The following is a 17,137-nucleotide window of genomic DNA, read 5'->3' on the forward strand; positions in this document are numbered from 1 at the left end:
ATCTGGTAGTAAGTGACAGTCTTCATACAAGAAATTTGGTTTAACTAATATTTAGACAACTTCTGGAAGCTTGATCTGCACAAGCTGCTGAAATTTTGCTTCACATACCCAAGGAAATTTTTAAAAATAGAAGTGTACAAATTTTTTAAGGAGGTACATATACTACAGATTATGATTTAGAAATAAAAATATATCCATCTTAACGTCTTTCTTTTTTTTTTACTACTCTCATTGTCACCATTCCTACTCATGAAGTATTGACTGTTGAAGTTAGAACTGCATTTGACCCTGTAGGTGGAGGCAGAGTGATATTGTAAGACTACTGGGAAATGCTCATGGAGAATCAATTCCCTCTAGTCCCCATTTACTCGTGTTCTACTGTGCAATATCCTCCAAACCCACCTCCATGGACACATTCTTTCTGGATTCTGCACTTGAAAATGATTTTTCCCTACCTTATTCTATGTTGAAACTGACCCTTCCTCAGCATAACACCAATCACTTAAGAGACCTAGTTTCCTTTTTTACATCAGAATATCCTTGAAATGATAACTTTCTCTTTGCACAAAGCTCCCATATTCTCCTAAAAATCAGGAAATAGAGTTCCATGGGAAACCTACAGGGAAACTTGGTTTACCTAAAATTCTCTGGGAATAATGCCTTTTTAGATACAACACGAAAGACATAATCCATGAAAGAAATAATTGATAAGCTGAACTTCATTAAAATTAAAAACTTCTTTTGCAGTTAGAAGATAAGTTCTGGAGATCTAATGCACAGCATTGTGATTTAAAAAATAAATAAAAACTTTTGCTCTGCAAAAGACAATGTCAAGAGAATGAAAACACAAGCCACAGACTGGGAGAAAATATTTTCAAAACACACATCTGATAAAGCACTGTTATCCAAAATATACAAAGAACACTTAAAATCCAACAAGAAGAAGACAAACAAGCTGACTGAAAAATGGGCCAAGGACCTTAATAGACATACCCAAATTCTGCATTTGCATATCCGCAAAGAAACTATACAGACGGCAAATGAGCATATGAAAAAATGCTCCACATTATGTATCATCAAGGAAGTCCACATTAAAACAACAATGAGATACCACTACACGTGTAATAGGAAGGCTCCAATCTAGAACACTGACCATACCAGAGTTTGGTGAGGTGGTGGGACAACAGGAACTTTCGTACATAGCCGGTGGGAACAAAAAATGGTGCCACCACTTTGGAAAACACTTTGGTAGTTTGTTGCAAAACTAAACATACTCTCACCACTAGATCCAGCAACTGTGCCCCTTCGTATTTACCAGAAAGAGCTGAAAACTTAATAAACCTGCCCCCCATAAATCACCCATAAGCCTGCACAAGAATGTTTATAGCAGCTTTATTCATATTTGCCAGATCTTGAAGCACCCAAGAAGTCTTTGAATAGGTGAATGGATAAATAAACTGTGGCACATGCAGACAATGAACTATTATTCAGCACTAAAAAGAAATGAGCTATCAAGTCATGAAAAAACATGGAGGAACTTTAAATGTGAGAGATGTAAAAGTAAGAGAAAGAAGCAAATCTGCAAATGCTGCATTCTGTATGATTCCAAGTATATGACATTCTGGAAAAGGCAAAACTATGAAGACAATTAAAAAGATCCGTGGTTACCAGCGGTGTAGAGGGTAGAGATGACTAGGCGGAGTACAGAGGATTTTTAGGGCAGCGAAACTACTCTGTATGATATTACGATGGTGGATAAGTGTCATTATATATTTGTCCAAACTCATAGAGTGTCTAATACCAAGGCTAAAGCCTACGGTGAACTACGGCTTTGGGTGGTTATGACGTGTCAAGGTAGATTCATCTTTGGTAAAAAATGCACCATTCTGGTGAGCAGTGTTGATAAGGGTGGAGGCTATGCACGTGTGGGTGTAGGGGATATATGGGAAATCTCTGTACCTCCCTTTTCAATTTTGTTGTAAACCTAAAATTGATTTAAAAATTAAAGTCTTAAAAAAAAATCTTTGCAAACCAGATGAGCATCTGTCTTTACAGGAAAACATGGAAGTTGAGTGTGTTGTATGGAAGGTTTTCTTTGGGATGTGACCAATGTTTATTGAGGCCATAGTTTTGTAGAAATGTATTTATTCGACTACGTTTACCAGGTGCCAGCTATGTGTGGGCTCATCCTACACAAAACCAAAGAATCATCTTTGCTAAATTTTGAAATTTAAGTACATAAATATATAATCAGTTGAATTATCTGTATAATAATTATTTCTGTATAGAGATGACTCTCTCTAACTTATTGAGTTCCTATTTACGTTGTACAGTATCTGACTAGCTTTTGTAACGGCGCACATAGCTTGTTCTAAGGCAGCAAGTCTCCTTGCCAGGCCCTGACTGGAAGCCGGGAGACTAGCATCCTATTTCTGACTCTATCAGCTACTATTCAAGGAAACTTTGCTGTTCAACTCACTTTGCCTGCCTCAGCCTCTAATACTCAAATAATAACCATATTTCTGTCTATGTAAAAAAATTACAAAGCATTTTTCATATTTATGGTTTCATTTAATTTCACATCTATCCTGGGAGAAGCTATTATTATCATGTAAATGTTACAGATGAAGAAACTGAATCTCAATGACTATGTGAATTTTCTAAGGTTTCTGGGGCTTGACCCCAGCTTCTTTCTATTATACTCCATTGCCTTCTAGCAGAAATGCTAGGATTCTGTGTAGCTCTAATCTAAACAAATTAAAAAGAAAGAGTTAAGTGACTATTTACATATCAAACATTTCCAGAAAGTCATATATTCAAAAATCTTCTACCAAATATAAGATACTGTGAGTAGTTACTTATAAGCCCAGGGAATAAGAAAACATAAATATGATCATGACCTTGAGGGGCTTAAAACTAAATAGATGAAATCAATATATGAACCCCAATATAAGTGAAATAATATATATATGTATATATTTTAAACAGTCTTAATCTGAGTGATGATGAGAAGAAGAAAATATATACACACAGGGTAAAAACACAGCAGTGTTTACAATTGGAAAATGGATAGGGACAAGGACAGAAAGAATTGACATCATTGTGGTTAGGTGTATGCCAAAAAACTTACTGTAGTTGGAAAGCTAGGCATTTTATTATCATATGTCACATGGAATTAGATACTGGGGCAACAACGAATTGCGGCGTTGAGAGAAAATGAGTATGGATGTTATTTATTCCGGGAGATATGATGCAAGAATGGAAGAATTTCCATACTGGGTCAGGGAAGGTGAGCCTGTAATTTTCAACATTCGCATAATTCACCTGCTTTCCATATGAGAGTGCTCCCTCCTCACTCATGCACCTGTTATTTTCATAATGTCTTGTCAACCCAAAGTATAGCAAATAATATATTTTAAAATGTTATATAGTCCCACCTGAATACAAAACCCAAGTGAGAACACCATGAGGGCAAGCAGAGAGCCATCCCCACAACTGACATACTTGTCCCCATGTGCACTGTGCTTTGTGGCTATTTTCACTAATAATGTTGATATTCTTCTCAGGGATGATGGCAATGGCTAGTTCCCTATATTTTGTTTAGCTATCCCTTGAGTCAACAGGATTTCTTCTTAAAAAATAACTTAATTTAGAACTTGAAATATTAAGTTAAATATATTGATTTATAATACACATGACGAATTGTATGTATAAGCCAAGATAATTCATTTCCATTTAATAAATCTAATAAGCTTCACAATTTCTGTTGCACAACATTCTCAGACATTTCGACAATTTTTAGGCTCTAAGGATTAGCTACTTAATATTCTTCACTTACTGAAGTAAAACGGGCAAATTTTGTCTGTAGTTAATTTTTACATTGCAGTTGGGAGAATAGTTGCCTCCACATCAGTGTTCACATTTTACTTCTTGCAGCTAATTTTTAGCAAATACTAGTAAGTGAAAATGTCTGTTTAATCTATGCCCAATCCAATATCTGAAACATATGCATTACAGGTCCAACAAAAAAGTCCAAGTAAACAAAAACATTGAAAGGGCCCAAAGTATAGCAACCCTCAATTTTCCAATTATCCCAATAGTTCTATAGCTAGCTAGGCCTTCTTCTGGCATTAAACAAGGCTTACAAGATTATACAGCAAATGCACCCTGGATTAGGCAATGCAAAGGTAAAACAACCAGCCAGCCAGTCCCCCAGGGTGCATGCAATCATTCCTCTATAATGCAGCAGGTCGTCTTGCCCTATTTATTATTATCAGTGGGGAGGGAACACTCATCTTTTACTAGTAAGTTTCCTGCAAAATGGAGTAAAGTTCAGTATTTCTTTTTATTTTATTATTTTTTTGAGGAAGATTAGCCCTGAGGTAACATCTGCTGCCAATCCTCCTTTTTTTGTTGAGGAAGACTGGCCCTGAGCTAACATCCGTGCCATCTTCCTCTACTTTATATGTGGGATGCCTACCACAGCATGGCTTGCCAAGCGGTGCGATGTCCACACCTGGGATCCAAACCTGCGAACTCCGGGCTGCCAAAGCAGAACGTGCGAACTTAACCATTGCGCCACTGGGCCAGTCCCCAAAGCTCAGTATTTTTAATGAAAATAATCTTTATATCAGGGATAGTCATCAAAAATAGTTAGCATTTACAGCAAGAGTATTGACCAACCAGAACAGACACCAATGTGAACTACACCAGTGAGTCTCTGAACGGAGGAATTCCAGACACAGTTGAAGACAGGAATATTATTTTGAAAGAAAGAGGATTGACAAATATGTATCTATATCTATCTAGCTAACTATCTGCCTACCTATCTATCTACCTACGTACCCAAAATCAAAATTGTGTTCTAGACATGGCGGATAAAATTGTGGACAGGAAATCATCAATAAAAGAATTCAAGAACGTTTCCCCGGATGGACATGAGTTTCTAGATGAAAAAGGCCCACTGAGTGCCCAGCACAATGGATCCAATAGACCCACACTAAGGGACATCTTGATGAAAATTCAGGACACAGTGAAAGAGACATAGTCGAAACTTGTCTTCTCATCTGTGAACTTGATACATCTCTTTATTTAGGCCTTTTATGTCCTTACATGAGGTTTGCTGTAGGCAGCATGGTTCTCCTTTAGTTTTGGCTTTTAATTTTATTGTACTGAGGTCAAAGAATTCATATTCCTTGTATTAAATTACTTTCTAATTGTTATTTACTTAGTACCCTGATATGCAGTCTCTTTTGTAAATGTCTTAATGTGTGCTTTAAAAGAGTGTTTGTATTACTATATGCACTGGTCATTAACTTCATGATGCTATCTATCTATCTACCATATTTATTAGATCAAGCTTATGAAAGTTTCTATTCGGAGTAGGTGCAAAAGTAACACTCCTTTCTTCTCCTGAGGTCAGAACCAATTAAAACACAAGCACAAGTGTCAAACATGTGAAAATAAAAAGATCAGCTATTTTTCTCTTAAAAACTGGACTGGAGGATGTGCTTACGTATGATGTCTAACATTTCACCCAAGAATTACCATCAAGTCAGAAGAATAACTAGAAAACTACAGGTCTTCCCTGCAGGAACAGAGTTGGCCTCAGTTTATACCATAGTGAAGAGCAGGAAAGAAGGCATCCTCACTGTGGGCAGACAAATCCAAAAGAAGATGAGAAACCCAAACGCTCAGCATGTTGGTTCTTTCTTCCCAACTTACTATCCAGAGCACTCTCTGCTCCCTTTCCACCTGCAGGAGTGGGCGAGGGAGGACGAGGAGATGCGAGAAGTGTACTAGGACCGTGGTGGGAGCCAGTGGGGTTCTTTCCCTCCCCCAAACATCCATATCTTCACTAATTTTCACCTGCTTGAGCTATCAATCTCTGAGGTAGTGGGGTTAAAATCCCCCACTGACTGTGGATGTGTCCATTTTAATATTTTATTCTATCCATTATTTTTCTTTATTACTGTTTATTTATTCTGAGAATATGCTAAAGTAACAGGCTCACAATTTTTATATCTGTGTGAATTATTTCTCTTGTTAGGATATAATGACCTTCTTTATCCTTTTAATGCTTAAAAGTCATCTTATCTTTTATTAATACGATGACATTAGCTTTCTTTTGGATATTATTTACCCTGAGAGTATTTTTCCAAACATTTTCTCTCATGCTTTCTGTATCTTTATATTTTGGTGTGTTGCTGGATTTTTTTTAAAGCCAAGTGTCTGTGTTCTAATTTAATTTAATTCATTTTATTTAGAGATTACTAATTTGCATGTGGTTCTAACATCTGATTTTGTGCTTTCTGTCTACTGGGCATTTTTGTTTGTGTGTTTGTTCTCTCCAGACTTCTATTAGATTTCATTAACCCCCTTTTCCTCAATTGATTAGGAATGCATATATTCCATATTAATTCTTTAAGTGCTCAGCCTTGAATTTTTAACATTCATTAAAATACATTATTGTCTTGACAAAACCTAAAGTTAATATTTCTCACTTCTTCTCAAACATTCAAATACTTTAGAATGTTTTAACAATTATTTTCAAGTATTTTAATTATATCTGGTTTTTAACTCCCTAAATTAACCATTTTGTTACTGTTGCTTTTTCAACCAACACACTTAAATACATTAACGTGAATGTTTGCCAGTTACTTTGATCACTATTACAACTTTCATCCCACTTATTCATTTGGGCTCAATTCCTTTCTTTTATTTTTTATTTTTTGTTTTTTTTTAGTTAGGAAGATTGTTGCTGAGCTAACGTCTGTGCCAATCTTCCTCTATTTTGTATGTGCGACACTGCCACAGCATAGCTTGATGAGCTGTGTGTAGGTCCACACCTGGGATCCAAACCTGCAAATCCCCAGTAGCCAAAGCAGAGCATGCAAACTTAACCACTACGCCACCAGGCTGGCCCCCAATTTCTTGCATTTTTATGTGTACTTTTTAATAATTCTTTTAGAATTGTTTGGGGATGTTAAAAATGCTGATTGTTTGTTAAAATATTTTTATTTCTACCTTTGTTTCTTCCACATAGTTTAACTCTATATAGAACTCTACATTCTTTCATGTTCGGAATAAAATATACTTCTTTTAGATTCTATTATTGCTCTTGAAAACTAATCTAATATTTTGTTCTGTTAAGGGCCATCTGTCTTTTCCCTGGATACTTTAAAAATGTTCTCTTTATCTTTGGTACCATAGACTATCACTACCATGTGTCTAGGTATAGACATAGTTTTATTATTTTAATTTTTAATAGTATTTTAAACTCATAATATCACTAACTTAAACAAGATATAATATTTTGTGACTTTGTTAATATGAGTAGCAGTCTTTGATTAGTCTTATACTTTTAAAAAATGGTTTTCAGAATCATTAATTAGAATTTCAAATTACCCGTAAATTCTCAGAACTAAGGACTGTAGTATATAACTGAAGCCTGCAGTCTATTTAATAGATATACTTTTAATATTTGGTTTTAATTACCAATTGTGCAAAAAAGAGACCTTTTAAAGTTTCTATTTTAAAATTAGTTTTTGAAGAAATTTCACAATAATGGTTTTAAAAAATCACAACAGTGATATTATTACAAAATTATTTAAAATAATTTGGTATTTTCAGTATGAGGTGTGTGTCTGTTTCCTTTCTAAAGTCTTCAAAAATCAATGAAGTAAATTTAGGGACAAGACCTGTAAGATCATTATGGAATAAAATATAGTATCAGGAACTGGCAAAAGATCCAAACAATATCCTCTGTGCTAAAACTCAATCTTGAAAAAAAATCTATTTATCACTAATTATTGGAGAGCCACTAATAATTCATTTGGTGCAATAATAAATGATAATGATCCCCAACATTACCCAGACATGAAATATCACAATTAGTCATACTACTTTAAAGTAAATTTTGGTTTATAGTCACAATTTCCTATTAATTTTTCAATACATTGTTTAACTTATTCCCAATTAGAATTAGTCCATTATTCTTTCATAATTTGTGGGGATAAAAGAAGGCTACTCATTGCTAGAAAGAGTCAACCAAAGAGACTATAATTAAATCTCATGCCCCTGTCCCACAGAGAGTGGGAGAAGCCGCCATGAGAACAGCCCATGTATTGGTCAGACTCTCTAAAAGTGAAGTAGGAAATCACAGAGGTGACATTCAATTAAGGTGTTCTTGACGCTATGGGATTATCAGGGACATTGTCTCTTCAACCATACAGTCACTCTGCTTTTGTTATTGGGTTTCATGGACGTCCCCACGTAAAACTGAAAAATAACTCAGCAATTTTTAGGATATATCGTGGGCTCGAGTGACTCAACATCCTGGGTGCACCTGTTAATCGTATTCCCTAGGAGATAGGATCTGATTGACTTAGTTAATCACTAAAAAAAATTGGCAAACTGATATACTAAGCCATCTAAGAGTAGTTAGACTTCCTAATGTCCAGCCAATATGCTCATGGCTGACTTTAGTATAATGGACCATCATTAGCCGAGGAAGTAGTAACCAAGAGTAATATTTTTATTTAACATGACAAGATCCATAGCAACTTTATCCAGAAAGTACTTGTGAAGTTAATTTCCTTACAATGGATATTTTCCATTTTGTTTGCCACTTTTCTTCTTAGATATGAAATTCTAAGTTCACATCTAATTCTAAAGTTTTATTCTACATTCTGTGTTGCCATAATATATTTCCTTTCTATTAAAAGAAACTGAATTTGAGGACTAAATAGACATTTTTCCAAAGTAGAAATACAAATGGCTGAGAGGTTCGTGAAAACGTGCTCAACATCACGAACCATCAGGGAGATGCAAATCAAAACCACAATGAGATATCACCTCACACTTGTTAGAAAGGCTAATATCAAAAAGACAAATTATAACAAGTGTTGGCAAGGATATAGAGAAAAGGGAACCTTTGTGCACTGTTAGTGGGAATGTAAATTGGTACAGCCACTATGGAAACCAGTATGAATTTTCCATAAAAAATTAAAAATAGCACTATAATATGATTCGGCAGCCCCACTTCTGGGTATTTATCCAAAAGAAATGAAAACAGGGTCTTGAAGAAATATCTGCACTCACACGTTCACTGCAGGATCATTCACAATAGCTAAGATATGGAAACAGATCAAGAGTCTGTCAGTGGATGAAAGGATAAAGAAGATGTGGTATATATATACAATAGAATGTTATTCAGCCATGAAAATGAAGAAAATTCTTCCATTTGTAACAACTTGGATGAAATTTGAGGATGAAATTATGCGAAGTGAAATAAGTCAGACAGAGAAAGACACTGTATGATCCCACTTATATATGGAGTCTAAAAAAGTCAAACTCATAGAAACAGTAGAGTGGTGGTTACCAGGCAGGGGCTGGGAGGTGGGGTAAATGGGAAGAAGTTGATCAAAGGGTAAAAACTTCTAGTTACCAGATAAATAAGTTCTGGGGAGCTAATGTACAGCATGGTGATTATAGCTAATAATACTGTACTATATACTTGAAAGTCCCTAAGAGATTAAATCTTAAACATCTTTGCCACAAAAAAGAAGTGGTAGTTATGTGACATGAAGGAGATGTTACCTAAAACTATGGTGGTAATCATTTTACAATATATAAATATATCAAATCAACATGTTGTACACCTTAAACTTATTTAATGTTATATGTCAATTATATCTCAATAAAGCTGAGAGGAAAAAATGTAAAAAAAACTGACTTGGAGAAACATATTTTTATAATTTTGTAATTCTCTGTCCCGGATTACTTTCATCAATTTATTCATTCACCTGATTATTACTAAATGCTTACTAAGCAAATAGAGAAATTAATAAGAGATTCCCTACCCTCAAAGAAGGCAGCCATAGACGATCAGAGTTCAAAGAACCTTAAAGATCATGAAAGTACGTATATAAAATTATATTAAAACAGGGGCCTGCCCAGTGGCATAGTGGTTAAGTTCACACACTCTGCTTCAGCAGCCCAGCGTTCATGGGTTCAGATCCTTGGCATGGACCTACACAGGTGGCTTGTCAAGCCATGCTGTGGTGGCTTCCCACATACAAAAAAAAATAGAGGAAGATTAGCACAGACATTAGCTCAGGGACAATCCCCTTCAAGAAAAAGGAGGAGGATTGGCAACAGATCTTCCTCACCAAAATAATAAATTATATTAGAACAAATTTTTCTGTACAAATAAATATCTACTTTTTGAATCATTTTTTAATAAGTGCACTTAATTTTCTTAACTGATTTCCCTACTAATGGACACTTAATTGCTTATAATTCTTCACTAACAATGTATAGATTAACATTTTGTGAATAAATATGTGCATATCTTCTTAATTAGTCCCACAGAATTGCTTCATAAAGGTGGAATTATTGGGTCTAGGTAAACATACATTTTAAACATTTTCTATACATTTTGGCCAACTTATTTAAAAAGGGTTGTATTTTTGCCAAAACTAGCTGTCATCTCTCTGCCCTGCCTTTGTCAACTGGACATTAGATAATTGACACCTCATCATGTGTAAGATTGTATTTGTTTGGTTTCCAGTAAAAAAGACTTTCCAAGAGCTGGCCTGGTAGCTTGCGCACTCTGCTTCGATGGCCCAGGGTTCACAGGTTTGGATCCTGGGTGTGGACATAGCACTGCTCGTCAAGCCACGCTGTGGCAACATCCTACATAAAGTAGAGGAAGATTGGCAACAGATGCTAGCTCAGTGACAATCTTCCTCACACACACACAAAAGGACTTTCCAATTTTTTTGATAACTTTTTTCTTATAAATATCCGTTTATTTCCTTTCAGGATTTTTCTGTGGGGACATTGTGGTTTTCATATGGATTTATGAGAACGCTTTCTATGTCAAAGACATTATCCTATGTTAAAGACATTATCCTAAAGAAATATTTCCTGCATTATTTTCTCCACAGTGCTAGTTGTCCCCTTACTTTACTTTTTTATGTTGTTCCATGTTATACAGAGGTTCTTTATTTTCATGAAGTTAAAACTATTAATCTTTTCTTTTATAGATTCTGCCTAAAAATCAATATGCTTTCTACCACCTACACATAAATAAAAATATCACCTATACATTTTGTTTGCTTCCTCATTTATACTTAAATCTTTGGTCCCATAAGTACTTCTTTAGAGAATACTCGGGATAAAAATCTAGCTTATTTTCAGACTATTTATTTAATCAATTAGTCAGCACTGTATTTTGACTAACCCTCCTCTCTCACTAAAAATGCTCTCATCTTAAAGTTCTGTAAAACAGGGTTCACGTCTAAAGTCATCCAGGCAGACTGTGGAAGAGCTAGAGTTTGAGTCAAGTTCAGTCTTTGATTGTGTAGAGGTAAAGAGCATGGCGCTGGCATCAAAGAGAACCTCATGGGACTGGGGCACACCAGGGATCCAGCCACAACCACGTCACCTTCTTCTGCACCTGTTCCTAATGTGGAGGACGAGGGAAGACAATTCTACCTAACTCATCCTACTGTTGTGAGAAAGAGTCATTATTCAATTCATCCATTCAATGATAATCATTAAAAGAAGAGTAGATAATAGACATTTTTTGAGGTGCCATATTACCTTGAAAACAGATCATTTCTAGAGATAAATTATTTTGACTTAATTGAATTCAAATAATGACCTATAGTCCTGCTCCCAACATAGAAATCTGCCCTATATTTTCATCATTGGTGGAAAAGGCACCTGGCAGCAATATTTTTTAGACTTATTAAAGTATGAAGAAAAAACTCGTAAGTGCATAGTGTATGTTCAGTCTCCAAAACGGTGTGCCTGACCCAGAGCTAGCAGTGGGTACGTTTTACAACAAATAGATTCTTGCCCATGCAATTCAATTTTCTTTACTAAAAATAAAGAACAAATTATCTTTAAACATGTAGTCCTCATTGTTTAGGAAAACTAGGAGAATTTTAAAAATATGCAGATAAATGAAGTAGAGAGAAATACCCACACTCTCCCCCACCACCAGGAAAAGGCCAGCATGTACATGACAAAGGGAAGCTACAAACCTCTCAGATTCGTCAGGTCATTCAGATGCATCCTCCTTTACTTGTCCACCTGAATTCTAACTCTGAATATTTCCAGTTGCTTGATTAATACTCAAAACTAGCTCATACTCAGTCATCCCGGATCGGGGAAGAGAAAAAATTCTCCTGGTGAAACTCTCTGGGCCACATAATTGAGCTTCTTTGTTCCCAACTTAAACGCTGATTTCTTGGCGCCCAGCAAAGTGCTTGGAGTCAGCACAGCAGGTGATCAGAACACAGGTGGGGTCCAGATTGGACGTGTGCCTGGCTCCACGGCTCACACGTTACTAGCCTCTCAGTGCCTCAGTCTCTCATCTATAAAAACAGGCATAATAACTGTGCCTACTGCATGAATTTTTTGTGAGAATTAAATGAGGAAATATTCGTGAAGTTCTTAGAATAGTACCAGCATCATAGCAAGTACTCTATAGATATTGCCAATTATCTATATCCCTACCTCCTTAGTGGACACTTCCCTGACTGAGTTACATCCCTTTTACATACTTCATGACACTAACCACCAGGCATGGACCCCAGTTTTAATATTACACTTGTTTTTGTAGTAACCTGACTATCTGTCTTTCCCCACCAGACTGTAGGCCACCAAAGGCAGAAATACATATTTAGCGGCATCTTTGTGTGTTGCTATTATGCATAGAAAAGATTATTCAAAAATTACTTTGTTTTTGTTTAATTCATTAATGTAATAAATCCCCAAACTAATTTTTCTTTTATGGGTCTTTGGTTAAGCTTTGGTATAATTTACAAGCTTAGTTAATTAAATTCCTTTAAGAAAACAATCATCGCATCAAATAATTGTGGGGCTGGCCTTCTGGGCATGCTCAGATTTCTCAACAGTCGTCAAGGCCAGTTTGTGATTTTATCCAAAACTGCAGCCCTGACTCTTCAAGGGGTCTTCAATTCTTTTCATATAATTCTTATCTCCAGGGACCATGATCCTTGGAACAATCACATTATTAGTAACATCTCTACCTCAGATGTTAAAGTGACGTCTGATTAAAGGTGGGATATCACTCCTGGCGTTGCCTGGCTGGCAGGCATAAGATTTCACATCTTTCTGCTTACATATTTTTACTCACCAAGCCACCCCGTAAACCCAGCCCAGCCCTGGCCCATAAATCCCCAGCTCAGAAAGGCATAAGGAAAAGTTATTCACGAATCCAATCTACACACCTCTTCACAGTGCTTTCAAAACAAAAGCAAATCCCTTAAACCTCAAATTGATATAGTTATCTCGGACAAAAAAAATTGTTTTAATCGCCTAGAGTCCTCATAGCTCCTTGTTAAGCTCTAGCATAACAAGAAGTATAAAACCATGACTAAAATATTCACACTCCATTCCAGTCCCTATAAAAAAACGAATCACTAGTTTATTCATCTTGCCTAATGACACAGAAGGGCAAAACCAGTACCCAAACAATGAATAATAATGCAAGAGTTCAGACTATGAAATCAATAAGTCAGATGAGTGGAGTCACACTTCGTTTTAATGCTCTCATCCCTGAATACAGTCAAGCTTACCTTCTGAATTATATATATGCATTGACCTAATTATATAAATATTGACTTTTCCTTATATGAAGCTTTTTTTTCAATCCCACTGTAATTATGATGTCAATATTTGTGGCTGTCATAACATTGAATTTAAGCTCGTTAATTGTGACTGATAGTGGATGTCATGAGATAATTCAGACAGTCGTGCGGTCTCAGAACATTGGTGGCACTAGATAGTAAGTGATGAATCAATGCTTCCCTGGGGGTATCATAGTAGGGTAAATGCTTTAGGAAGGTAACTATATCATCCCCAATAACTTGGGAACTGATCTCCTCCTCAGTTTGTCAGGTTTTACAACACACAGAAGAAATAAACAGGATGCAACTGGTTTATAAGTCTGCCCATCTTTTTTTTGAATCGAACACTTTTAATCAAGATCTTCATCCCTAACTTCAATCCCTAGTCCACCCTATTAACAAATTCTTTGATCTATTGACAGACGTCTACACCCCCATGCGCACAGCTCTGCAGGTGTATAAAGGATAACATTTAATATTTGCTCTTATTATTCTCTGATATTTTCCGATAAGGATCCCACGCATATTTCCGTCTAATAAAAATGTGATCCATGTCAATTCTACTTTTTAAAAACGTCCTATTTAATCATTTCTCCTTCCACAGTAACCCCTTATCCACAGTTGTGCTATTTGCGGTTTCAGTTACCTGCAGTCCACCATGATCTGAAAATGTTAAATGGAAAATTCCAAAAATAGACAATTTATAAGCTTGAAATTGGAGTGCTGTTCTGAGTAGCATGATGAAATCTCACTGTGACCAGCTCCATCCCGCCTGGGATGTGAATCATGCCTTTATCCAGCGTATCCACGCTCTGTATGCCACCCTCCCATTAGTCATTTAGTAGCCCTCTTGGTTATCAGAGCAACTGTTCAGTATCCCAGTGGTTGTGTTCAAGTAACCCTTATTTTACTTTGTAACGGCCCCAACGCGCAAGAGTAGTGATGTTGGCAATTGGGATATGCCAAAGGAAAGCTGTAAAGTGCTTTCTTTAAGTGAAAAGGTGAAAGTTCTCGACTTGGAAAAAAAAAATCATATGCTGAGGTGCTAAGATCTACGGTAAATTTTATTACAGTATATTGTTATAATTGTTCTATATTATTATCAGTTATTGTTAATCTCTTACTGTGTCTAATTTATGAATTAAACTTTACCATAGGTAGGTATGTGTATGAAAAAACATAGTATATATAGGGTTGGGACTATCCACAGTTTCATTCATCCACTCCGGGTCTTGGACCTTATCCCCTGGAGATAAGGGGGGATTACCGTACATGGTTTTATTTTCCTGAGAAAACATTTCACACAATTACCACAGTTGTTACATCACTGGGACAAGCAATAAGGCCATACCTCAGGATATTTAAGTAAATTTCTTTACTTTTTTGCTAATCAATGACTGACATTAGAGAAATACTCCAAATGCCTTATAAAACTGGAAAGCTTTTCACTCTGCTCTTATAATGTTTCTGCGCACTCCTACTCAAGGGCTTGCACTCTCCAATTTAAGTAGAGCAGAAGTACCTGCGGCACATTAATCATTTAGGGTTAGGTGAATACATGGAAAATTCTATGAAAAAAACAATAGTGTCCACACTTTGGGTTTAAGGGCTGTTCTGGACGTATCATGGGGAGGTGATCGTGCATCATTGTGTGTTTTCTTATTTGCCTCTGCAGGGATGCCCGACGAGATGAACCTCAGTGATATAAAGCACATTCATCAAACAGACGGTGGTAGTACTTTAGACACAGCTGGAGCAGGATGTACAGCAGCGACTGAGTCCATGGCATTGACGCTGATGGGTGCGGCGATGTTAATTCCTGAGCTTTGGTAACTGAGCTTTTCTGCCTTGATATGTATGTCTTACTGGAGTCTCGATATCTCCCCTCTTGTCATGTGACTGGAATAAGAGATCTTTTTTAATGTAACAATTATATTTATGAAAAGGTATGTCACACTAACTTCTTAGAAGCCAAGATGGAGTGTTCACAAAGTACCTAAAAATCAATGTTTAAATGATAGACTATTTGAAAATATGCCTTCTTTGAATCGAATTTAAACCTTTTTAAATTCTAACACAATAAAACTGTAAATGTGAAGAGTACAGAAGTGACTTTGAAAAGAAGGATTTAGAACATCCGTAATTTTATTATCCTCAATTCCAACCCCTTCCTTTCTAAAAGAAAAATGTTTTAAACAGAAGGTGTATTTGCAGGACAATGAAAACAGTACATAGTATTTCTTAAAATACTGGAATTAGAACTCCATTAGATGAATGAAAACAATGGCAAGTAGTATGCATGCATTTTCAAGAGATTTTTCCATTTTTGCAACCTATAGAAAGAAATTACTGAAAGCCTGTAAGTTATAGAGTAGATTGCTGAAGAACATTTCACGTAATTCGTTGAAGAAACTTGATCATTTTTATCCACTGTAATTTAGCCACTGACAACCCTTAAAGCTGAGTATTTTGATAGCATCTGCTCTGTATGCCATTATACTCAAAATGCATCTTTGGTATTGTGGCTCTGTTCCCGCCTCCCTTTGCCTAACGAATTTAGCTACATTGTAAAGCACACTCCTGCTCTAGGAATATCTCTAATAAAGCTGTTAATTATTTGGTGGAAAAGCTTTAAAGAATATTGATCATTTTCTTCTGGAAAAATGATATATTCATCCATTTTCAAAATATTATTTGCTGGGTTTCTTTTAAACTTGATATTGAACAATTGACTAATTCTACATTTCTAAGGTTCCTATGAATATCTAAAGACATGTGCTAATACAGAAAATGTGGCACGAGATGCTTTAGCCCTTTTCCTATTTGCATAAGGCAGAGCTGCTAATCCACAGTCTCTGATTTCCCAGTTGTGATAAGATGTCTCAGCAGACACAGATTAGGATAAGTCTATCACTACACGTAAGGAGGAAGAGATAAGTCAGCTTTTATTAAGGAGTATCATATCCAGTTGATAGCCAGAAAATATAATTAATACAAAGTGATAGAATAGAAAAGAGAAGTGCTGAACTTATAAAATAAAAAAGAAAAAATCAAAAAGATGCGAAATGGCCTCTGAGAAAGAGTTGAAGAGGACTCAATCAATAGCAAGTATTTATAACGTGAAATCACTCTCTCCAAATCAGGAAAGAGTATGTGATCAAACCATGTCTCTCTTAGGTTCTCAATAACCAAATGATCTGACGATGTTCAATCAAAACCACACTATGTTTGAACTGCCAAATCAGATTTTATCTCTTTCCAAACACGCCTCAGACACACCAATTGTGGATTCCATTTTCCTACGCTTCCATTCCAGACCTTAATCTTTATTCCAGGATCAAATTGGTTTATAACTCATTTGTACCACCACACTCAACAAATTATAAACTTAAACACATATTATTTTAAAGTTTTCAATTCAACCTCAGCTTGTTATTTAAATAACTATGAAACAAGTAATACTAATCACC

The 17,137-nt window shown here is 35.9% G+C and overlaps 1 protein-coding gene across 1 annotated transcript in view; it reads left to right on the plus strand.

The window, feature by feature from the left end:
* Positions 1-16,724, plus strand: part of GPC5 (glypican 5) — a 1,274,636-nt gene extending 1,257,912 nt beyond the window's left edge. The window contains exon 8 of the mRNA XM_070579052.1: positions 15,343-16,724. Coding sequence (XP_070435153.1) covers positions 15,343-15,500 — 158 coding nt within the window. The 3' untranslated portion in view covers positions 15,501-16,724. The remainder of the gene's footprint in view (positions 1-15,342) is intronic.
* Positions 16,725-17,137: the final 413 nt, after the last annotated feature.

This window comes from Equus przewalskii, chromosome 16 (assembly GCF_037783145.1).
Source record: "Equus przewalskii isolate Varuska chromosome 16, EquPr2, whole genome shotgun sequence".
Classification (NCBI taxonomy): Eukaryota; Metazoa; Chordata; class Mammalia; order Perissodactyla; family Equidae; genus Equus; species Equus przewalskii.